Source organism: Temnothorax curvispinosus, unplaced genomic scaffold, assembly GCF_003070985.1.
Source record: "Temnothorax curvispinosus isolate PA1 unplaced genomic scaffold, ASM307098v1 QBEX01005969.1, whole genome shotgun sequence".
Lineage (NCBI taxonomy): Eukaryota > Metazoa > Arthropoda > Insecta > Hymenoptera > Formicidae > Temnothorax > Temnothorax curvispinosus.
The window spans coordinates 1-10855 of NW_020215749.1; the positions used below are offsets into that span (position 1 = coordinate 1).

The 10855-nt window shown below is 42.0% G+C and overlaps 1 protein-coding gene across 1 annotated transcript; it reads right to left on the reverse strand.

The window, feature by feature from the left end:
• Positions 1-673: 673 nt before the first annotated feature.
• On the reverse strand, positions 674-10409 carry LOC112455278 (serine/threonine-protein kinase dkf-1-like; the record flags this gene model as incomplete). The annotated part of the gene is made up of 3 exons (XM_025017083.1): positions 10279-10409; positions 1252-1534; positions 674-772 (listed from the first exon to the last, which is right to left on the reverse strand). Coding segments are annotated over exons 1-3 (478 nt in total), but the record flags the coding sequence as incomplete, so codon positions are not given.
• Positions 10410-10855: the final 446 nt, after the last annotated feature.

The following is a 10855-nucleotide window of genomic DNA, read 5'->3' on the forward strand; positions in this document are numbered from 1 at the left end:
ATTTTTTTCCTTCGAGAACTATCTTGTTACTCTGGAAACAAATATACTTTAACGTTCTGCGTACGGATATGCGAATGTTGAACGAGAATAACGGAAGTACGATCGCAAGGATCGAATCGAAATAAATTCAAGCCGCGCTGACATATGTTGTAGGCCGCCGTAACGTTTTCCCGTGGACATTAGTTTTTGTAAAGAACGGAGAACGCATTGCGCGCGGAGCGAGAAACTGCAAGCCGTGTGTTGAAACCCGCACGCTCGGTTAAGGATCATTAAATTCCAGCAAGTGAGGCGACTCCCACGCGACCGCGACGCGGAGGGATTTCAATGGAAGAAAGCCGTCAGCCGTGAGGTGCGCGAGCCTCGGTGAAGTGATCCAGGTTATCGTAACGAGGTGCGAGCGGCCAGGCTAGCTAGGCGCCAGGACGGGGCGTCCTTGCCGTCAACTTCGTAAACTCGCGCGATCGCCGCGCGCGCCGGCTGCTTACAAGCCCGATGCTAGCAATCGTGTTTCTGACGCAATACGTTTCTCCCGCCCCGTTGGAAGACAACTAAATTTTTCAGCGACTTTCCGTGTTCTATCCATTAGAGACACACGATGAAGGATTAATGAGCCGTGCCTGGCAACTATAAAACTTGCCACGGCGACGGCGGCAATCCGCGCGACGTGACTTACCTGAAGTAAACCTGCTGATACGATTGTCCGAGTCGGCCGATATGCAATTGGAAGGTAAACCCGTCGCTGAACACGTCCTGTGAGAGACCAGCCCGCAATCTGCGCAACGCAGAAAATTCGCGTAATCAACAACGCGAAAAACACGCATAGTTTTCTTTCTTTTTTTTTTCGTTTAATTCACTTATTCTGGTTTACAGAATTTCATTCGGCACGATTGTCATGCAAGAGTAAACACGAATGTTAGAAATGTTTACCGACGATGAATTTGACAACTCTGATAAAATCTTTAGAAGTTACGCAATTTTTTCAAAGATACACATATCATGAACCCATTAAAAATGCCCATTAATTTAGAGAATTAATTAAAGAGATAGGGCAACACCACCACATATATACAAACTAATTTGTAATGTCCGAAGGCGTGCAGGAATCCGGCGAATGTGAAGGACTAAAATACGCAAAGTGATTCAATCGAGCTCTTTTGTGCGTCACCCGTTCAAAGTTCAATTCATTGAAAAAGACGGATTAGGATTTAACGGATTAGGAGAGCTCGACATCGATAAAGGACGGAAACGTACCTTGGCAGAGGAAGCCTTGATGTAAGAGGCCCCTGAGGTATTTATGGCATTTGCCGCATTTCTCCAACACGCTGAAGCTGTGCGGTACGAGATTGTGCGCGTTATTGGCCAGGTTGTTGCCCGGATAGTTGATTCCAAGGGCCGGTTCGACAGCGACAGTCCCGGGTGTCGGTGCCGAGCCCATCGTCTCCATCGCCACCGGGGGCGGTGGCAACGCTTTGCAGAGTTCCTCGATGCACACCAAAATGTTCCTCTGATGGAATTCATCTTTTATACCCATATTCTGCAACGAGAAATCACACGATGATGTCTCGCGTGCGCTCGAATGAAGAAAGATATCTGGTTCTTTCAAGATACGTTACGGTTCGAATTTAATCTACTCACAATAAACTCGAAATGAAAAAAAAGCAAGGAGAAACGAAACGCTAGTTTAATCTAGGAATCAACGATATTTTGCTAATAAGAGAAGTGAAGTCATTTACCCACTAGCTCAGAACACGCGAGATTGTATATAAGTATTGAAGTAGTGGTAAAGAACATCGAGAAGTAATACAATTTGTAAAGTAGAGAACATCGTTACAATTGATGAGACAATAATGCACTTAAAAAACCAGTCCTGATTCCAAATGACAAGTGATAATTGACTCAAAGAACGCTTGTCACTTGTTAAATTGACTCAACAATATCAATGTCTTTTATACCTAGTGCAAATTTTTAACAAATTATTACGATGATTTTTCTTGCAACGAACGAGCTAATTCATTTAGATATAAAAGTATGTATTGTAAAACCTGTTCCACAGAAAAGAGAAAATAATCTTTCACTTCACTAGATCAAAAAATAATTCATTAAAAAATAATGTTTAAAATAAAATTAGAACGTGAGAATAATGTTTGTCAAACTAAAATTCCGCTGAATTCGTTTTAGACAACTTTGTTTTCAAAAAATCGATTTAATTTATTTAATAATAAACATTATATTTGCATTATACTGAAACGTAACGTATATAATATATTACATACAATAAATTTTTTATCCAACTGCTGTGAAATTATAATTTCTCGATTTGAATACTTGAAGACCACAACTTGAGGCATTCTTGTGACTTTTGACCAATTTAATGCGATTCACGGAAGACGGCGAAGGTCCTTCGGGACCAATTCTACAGAATCAAGGACCGAGCCGGAGACTTTTCCGCCGCATTACCGGCGAAGACGGGCGCGTATCCCGACGACGCCGCGACGACGGTTGTAAATCTGCATGGATGTAGCGCGAGCCAAGATCGCGACGCGGCGGACGCGACTATAAAGAGCGGGCACATAACGCGTGACAAAGTCAAACGTGGGGACAGTTACACGGTGACTAATGAGGGAAAATAATGCGCTTGTCGTAAATAACTCAGGCGCTAACGAGAGTTCAACGCTTCGGAGATAGCGGACCGATTAAGATCCACTGGCCCACATTTTCGCCGCGACGGAAATCGTCCCTCTGGTCATTCACGAACGGAATAATTTTGCCAGTCAAAATTACTTTGGTCTGATAAAATTTCGCGCGGAATACCATCGCAAAATTTTACAAAAATTAAATTAATTGTAATGTCATGATTTTTCGATGTAGGAGTTTAAACCTTTCGCTTTCATTAATAGCTTTCTTTTTTGTATAGCAAACATGATTCGTTTAAATACGTACATAGCTTTGAATTCTCGACTGAGGGAGCTGCTGCAATTTTCTCAAGGAACTATTCTTTCATCGTTGGTTATGAATATTCAATCGCGGCGTCGCGCGTCGCAGAATATACATTTTGCATTATTATTCCATAATTATGTTATTACGTACGCCGCACGCTTTTTACGCGTCTTTAAGTTAGTATCCAGTATTGGTATATGACCTGCTCGACAAATTTACTGCGAGTCTCTCAGGCTTTCCGAGTCCGGCCGGCCCCGCGGAGATCGCTCGCGATTGTTCGCGTTATAAATTACAGCGTGCCGCCTCCCTTTTCGCGGGCGTAGCCGCGGAAAATACTCCCTAAGAGTGGCGATATCGCAAAAAGAGCGAAAAAGGGGGGGAGATAATTCGCGGGTACCGCAGCGGTAAATCAGTCAAGGGGGACGTTGAGAAGTCGGGAGCACCGCGCTCGTAAAAGGGGTGAAACACACGCCGAACGGGGCGATCGTAATTTATACGCGTCGTTACGATCCTCTCGCTCGCTCGCTCGCTCTCTTTCTCCGCGTTCTCGCTCCCAGCAGGCATCTCGTTTTCCCTAGAGCACGGCCAAGGCAACAGGTGTCGGGTGTGCACCGCTGCAACAATACCTGCCTGCACCGGCGGCGCTCGCGAGAGAGGTATAATGCACCCCGGTGATTCGCGAGTTCGCGATATGCGGGTTGCATTCGCGTAACGGAGACCTTCGGGGGAGCCCGAAAGGCCTTTGTCATCCGTTACAGCCGCTTCAGTCGCGCGATTCTGTATATCTGTTGCGCAACACGTCGTATACGCCGCGTGTTAATGGCTCGGATCGGTGTCTTTGATTGTCCGGGAATGCCACTTGTGGAATGCCGGATAATAGCTGATCAACGTGTTGTTTCGCGTATTTCGGAAATATGAGAGCGAGAAAGAAAGACAGATTTGCTGATAAAAAAAATTAAATACTTAGAATGCCGACCAAAATATCGGCGCACGGGGTGGTCAGCATAAATAATCCTTCCCCCCTTAAAAAATGTATATATTCGTTACTCTATAATTACGTTTATCATTAAGTATCACCTGACGGAATAATTTCAGAGCGGTTAATTAAAAAAAGGCTAATTGTAGCTGGAAATATGATAATTATAGGACAGACTGTATAAACTGTAATTATAATTATAACTGACGTGTAACTCCTAAGATCCATCATACGAAGCGAAACGAATGAAATTCTGTATTTCTACGTTTCCCTAGCGTTTCTCTACCTCTCGCAGAACGTGCGAATGCGTTAAGAACTCGTCAAATGTGCTAACAAGCTGCCTCGATTACAGAGGCGAGAGTAAAAATGTTGGCAACCTTCGTGCGATGCGGAATGATATACGTCAGTGAATTGCATATTCGCTACTGGGCGCGCTTGATGAGATAATCGTCGCGCGATTAGTCGCGCGTTTAATCACACGTTATCTTAATCGACCGATTCAATGTCGATGCGCGCAAAGTTCCAGGAAGTATTCCCGTATTAATATTGTCCCCGCTGAATCACTTGACCGTATAGCTTTCTTTCTTCGCGCTCGCGTCCAATTTGAATTTCCCCGCATTTATACGTTTACGAGCGTGACGCGAGCAAGCCAGGCTCGGAGCCGCATTTGTTTTAACGTCTCGCCGGCGTCGACGCGACTGAAAAATTGCACGTTTTCCACCTCCAACGACTCGATCTTGGAATCTAGTTTGAGAAACTCTTCTGTCGTTTAAGGAACGATTAAAAAGTTATCGAAAAGTCAGAAGCACGTACACTCTTTAAATGTACTTTTCTTACGAAAGCATTAAAATTCAAAGGTTACATTGCGCTGCGAATTCTCTGTTACTCGCGCAAAGCAAATTTCAAACAGTCGACCCTTTGATAAAAGACATTCTTTTCCAAGAGAGAAGAGGAAGCTCCTCCTGCAAAAGGGAGATTCGAAGAGAAAAGTTGAACGGAAGACGCGGAAAATAGAACGCCAACGCGATTTCATTTTACGTAAATTGTCTCTGTACCGCAAGAAAAATAAATCCAGTTCCACGGAGAGCACTTCCGGCAGCTGGCTTCTTTTTCGAATTATTCATTTATGCGCGCGCGCGCGCGCGCGTTCTCGCGCGATGGCGCGCTATTTCGGCCGGCGCGCGGCGCCACGGCGCGCAGTGGGCCAAACGCTATTATTAGCGGCGACAAGCCGGCAAAAGTAAAGTGATCGATATATTACGCGGCCGTGCGAGAACGCGGCGATAAAATTTGACGCGCTCGTTATTTTATTCCAAGTGCCAAGAGACCGGGCTCGGAAGAATTCTGCTGCTTCGCCACAGGGAGAGAATTCGCCCGAAGTACTCGCGCACTTTGCGCATCCCCCGTTTATTTCTTGCGCAAACAAAACGTCAGGGAGCACTGTAAGAAGCGGATTTTAATTTTAGAAAGGTCCGCCGTAAGTCACTTCAATAAAATAATTCCTCGGCAATGGGTTCTTAAACCGGAATGTGTCTAACGTGAATTAAATTCTTCATAAAACCGAATTGAAAAGAATCCCTCGGAAAAGCAATGGCGAAACGCGTTTATATAGGAAGAGAGAATCGCGGCGAAAAAATTAAGGGAGATACCGTTCTTTTATTATTTCGCCGCGCATTCGTCGCGGGAAAATCTGGCCGAAGGACATGCCGAGTGGGAGGCACAAACGATTTTCTCGCACTGAAGGAACATGCAGTGTCGATTTACGAGTCAATTAGTATGATAATACGCGATTTACGCTCGGAGTAGCCTTGGCGAGACGCGCGCACTTTTGCCCCGTGAGGAACGCTGAATCGAAGCTAAATTCAGAATCCCTATTTGAGGAGGATCGACAATCAGAAACCGATTTGATAATCGGAAATCGTGGTGAAGAAAAATTTCTCAATTTATCCGAGGTACCAATTCTCACGAAAGTGTATAAAAGTTGATTCCACACCGAAGAATGGAACAAGTAATGTCGATTTCTACCAATGTTGATTAACTTTAATCTCGATTTAATTTATTTTTATCTTATTCTGATTCTAAGAACTCCACACTGTTAAATTCATAGAGTTAAATTAAACTCAATTTTGAGTAATTTTTAACTATTCCATAGGTCGCCACTGCTCCTACTCAATATGTAGTTAATTTAACTAAAACAATGTTAATTTGATTAAACCAATGGAGTTAAAATAATCCTATTTTGTTTCAAACTAATAAATTGTGACGCACATGGTAGTTAAAAATAACAAAATAAATCTAACTCATGGTATTGGTTTAAATTTCATCCTCTAACCTTTAACAGTGCAGAAAAAGATAAAAAGTAAGTTAAACCGAGATTAAAGTTAATCCATATTGATAGAAATAAACATTACAAGAGTTCCGTCTGACTCTTCAAGATCAATCCAAAGTATAGCAACGATCGAGGCAAACGAATCTCCGGATGTGATATTAGTTTCGTAACAACCCAGTAAATATTCCCGCACAATTATCGATCAGCGGACGGACGGATTCGGCCTCTCGAATTAACGCGTCCTAATTTATTCTTAGCCCGCGTCCGCGGATTTTCAGGCGTGACTCCATCAGGCGGATTTTTGCAATTCAAGCCGCTTTTATTACACGCCCGCGCGAGCGAACGAGCGCAATTACCGTCTCGCACGACCGCCGCCGCCGCCACCACCGACGTCACGCCGTGGAAAACGCGGGTGTAATTACAATCCGAAGAAACGCCCGTTTTCCCACGGCGAACATCGGTGCCGAGAACTTAGGCCAATACGGCTGGCCGGCGTGTAATTCGATTGTCCGTCTCGACCCGTTACTCCGCGCGCGCGCGCGCGCGGGCCTCTCGCATAATTATGATAATGCGGCGCGTGGTAACGCGCGGGGGGAGGGGGGAAGAAAACGCATGCACGATGCGATCATTACAGCGGCGTAGCTACCGCGCGCGGCGGGAATAAGAGGAGTTTAACTCGCTATTATCGCTCCTTCTCTTGCCCGATACTTAAAAAAAAAATGTTAGAAGATACGCGCGAAAGATAAAAGCGCTGCATTCCGCTTTAACGCTAGACGTTTTTAATAATGTCGAACCAAAATTTGTTTTAATTGCATCTGCACGCTTGTACTGTCGACGCAGGTACTTATTGCGAAAGAACTCAAATTCGACGTTACCTAAAACGTGTATCTTAACAGTGGCTGTAACAAAGCAATGCAATGGCACACTAATAAGATACTCAAGACTCGCATAAGAATGCAATGATTCCAGCTACGCCACTGAATCGTTATGAACAAATTCTCTGGTCACCGGGTACAAAAGGCTGCGTCTCGCAACGTAGAAAAAAAAGCACCTTCGCATTGTGTTCCGTAGAATTGCATATATTTCGTTGAGTTTATACTTATATCCCGGCAATATATGTATGCGCGTTTTCATTGCGGCCGCATTTATTTAGCATTTTAACTATGCACGGCGCGGTCATTAAGAAGGAAAAAAAATATATAAAATAAAGACTTAGTCAGCGGATATAAAAAAAAGTCGCGTCTTATATGAAATTGTTTTTCTGATATATTTCGTAACAGAATTTATTTTATGTTGCACGTTGGCGATAGTAAAGGCTACGCCTTCACGACTACAATATTTATCTAACATTGTTTCAGCGCGTTATCAATCATAAGATGTACGTTTCATATCTTATCCATTATTGTTGAAAATACTTTTTAACTCTTTATAATCAACATTTCTTTATAACAAATATGTTGTAATTATTAAGGCAGATTTAATATTACATTACATTATTTTTCGTAAGCATTTCTTAAAATGTTAAAAGATTTAAAGAAAACCGTTTTTTTATGTTGCTAAATTTGCCGTTGCGACATAGGTACAGAATAATAATAATAATAATAATAATAATAATAATGAATGCGATAATAAATATATCGTTATTTATGTCGAAATACCAAAAATTCGAGGAATTATAAATAATAAATTATCGCGATACTTCGTGGCACGGCAAATTACATTTCGTGCATTATACTTATGCGATAATCCTGCCACAATTTTTTTGCACTGGCAGCGATACAGAAAGCGATTGCGTTGGAATTAAAGTAGCTGCGTGGTAATAGAATCGCGGCAGATGTACAAAAATCGTGTCGGTCAATCTTGTCGTCTTAATAAAAAGAGCGTCTGAAATCGCAGAGCTATTAAGAAGTTAATAAAAAAGCGCGATAAAATGCATCACGGAAAGTGACGCGCTGCGTCGATAAAAGTGATCTCATTAAATCAAGCTCGCCTTCTATACCCTCCCGCTGCATAACGTATCGATTTTGCGTGTTGGACTTTACAGTGAGCGTGTAGTAACGCTGCTGAAGATAAGCCGGAATCGCAACGAATCTTCTTCGCTCGGCGACGAGATGAAGAAAGTCGCCGGAGCGCCGAAAGCGCCCGAAAGCTCCGCGAGTCGCTTCGTGATCGACGATAAAGAAAAATCGGCGCGGAACGGCGTGGAGGAAGAGAGAGATATATCGAGAGGGGGATTCGATAAAGACTCGACTGTGGCGTACCAGCAGACGCTACAGGGCAATTACAAGGTCAACGGGCCAAGGAAAACGTCGTCCAGATACTCTCGGCTCGAGGTCATCGTCTCTGCCGAGCACTCTAGCCGAAGAATTTTTGATCGCGCGATTCCGCCTTTTTCACTCCCGATGCGACCCGAAACGAGCGAAGACCAAGAACTGATAATTCATAAAGCAAAAAAAAGAAGATCAAAAGATTTTTACCATTCGCAATAAAAGACGTCGTTTCACTACTTTTTTTACTTCAAAAGTGGAAGCTGCGAGTTGACAGATCTTCGTGTAAAAATTCATATAAAACTAGAGTGTGAAATTCCGTACGAAACTGTGTTCCAACACATTTATAGATGCGTGAAAGATGTTGAAGTCGAAAGAAAAATATTAGCGAATTTCATTCTATTATTAGACAGCTCAAGGGGACTTATTTAATTTCGGAATGTGGCAATATACACATTGAAGTAAAAATAAAACGCTTTAAGACGAACTTCTTTTCCTTCCGAAAATCCCCCCTTAAAAAATTTATAACGCGGAATAAATAACTGAAAATTTATCGGCCATAAGGCGGATATTCGGTCAAATATATACCACGTGCGTGTTCGAGCTTGCATGCCAGCAATATATATCGAATTTAAACCTGAAGAATTGGAATATGTGCGCATGCTAAAAGTAGAAATATAGCTCAGAACAAATTGCTGACGATTGTTTGTCGCAGAATTAAATTTCAATCAAGTGGGACACGAAAATGCAAGAAACTTAATTTGCATTTTTTTTGCACGTTTCTATCTCGTGATCATGCGTGTCGCGGTCGCGAATGCTCATCGCAAAAATCTAACAGCGCCCCGTTAGATCGTTCGATATTCGCCGAACAGTTTCTCTGAACAGAAATCTTTCCATTCGATAATAAGATAAATAAACAGTCTTCCACGCAATCTCCTTGCGCAGTGTAGCTCGGTATGGTGCATTAATTCCTACTGCTAATTAGTTCTAATAAGCATCTAACAGACGCATTTTTCTAAACCGAGTTAATGGGAAAGGATTAATTAACCGATCGCGGAGAAAATGGCCGGTTATCATTAGGAATTTGCCGGAGCTTTTAGAATCGTCGGTAAATTCGAGAAAAAGAAATTTCATAATAAAGTAATTAACCAACGAGTGAATGAGAACAGAGTATTATCGCTCATTAAATCTAAATCTGTTTCAAGATTAATATAGAGTATAGGAATCGATTTAATCTTACCATTCCGTTGCAATTGGCGGAATATGGATAAACGATATTAGAAAGCAAAAACATCTCATTTAATCTTTGCTTAGTTTTTCAAGTATTGCTTTAACTAGTAATTTTCAATCGTAACTTATGTTTAACTCTATATAAATATATAAAATTTTTAGTTAATATTACACATCATTTCAAAATCGTTGCACTAATCTTGTAAAAAAAAAAGCGAAGTAGAGTACGTTATAATGACTCCATTGTATGCCTTCATTTAGAACTTTACCATTCATTAAATTAAATGGTTATAATCAGCTTGTTATCAGGATTACTATATTATAGTAAAAGCAGAATAAAGAGTGTGATTTACCAATAAAAGAAAATCTATTCTAATTATAATAATATAATTTAATACGGATAGCAATCACGAATGTCCCACATTTGAAGCTCCTTCGTTCCGAGGCGGCTCTAAGTCCGCCGAATGGCATTGGCTACTTTAATCCCGAGATATATGGACGACCGGTATGCTAATGAGTAATTAAGATGATCCGCTTACCATGAGCTTTTCCCGATCCAGATGAAGCAGATCGCTGCCTTTGATGTCCTTCGATTTGAAGACGTCCGCATAGCGGTACAGATTTAAGGCTGACATCCATTCAACTACGTTCACCGACGTCCACTCACTGACAGGCTGCGAACAGAGAAACGAGAAACGTAGATCGTAGGTGGGCATCGATGGCACGAGATTCAGCGAGACGACTAATCGAGCCAAGTCCACTTACGCACGAGGAAGCACGCGCGCGCGCGCGCACGCACACACGCGTGCACTTCGAGACATATTTACACGGCTTGACTGGCCATAATCCCGATCGAATCGTGAGAATTACAAAAAAAAAATGTAACGCAAGTTACAAAAAAGAAATAAAACAATGTAAAACTGCTAGGCAAATGAAGCAATAATGATAGATAAATTGATAATAATGTAATATCTTCAATAAAATTGAATTGTTTTCATAATTATAATCACGTATTCTAGACAAAATATCTCACCTTGAAAGCTAATGGCAGAACTTTGCATAAACGGAGACGATTTTCAAAAACTCAGCATTTCTCGCGACCTTCTGATTTTTAAT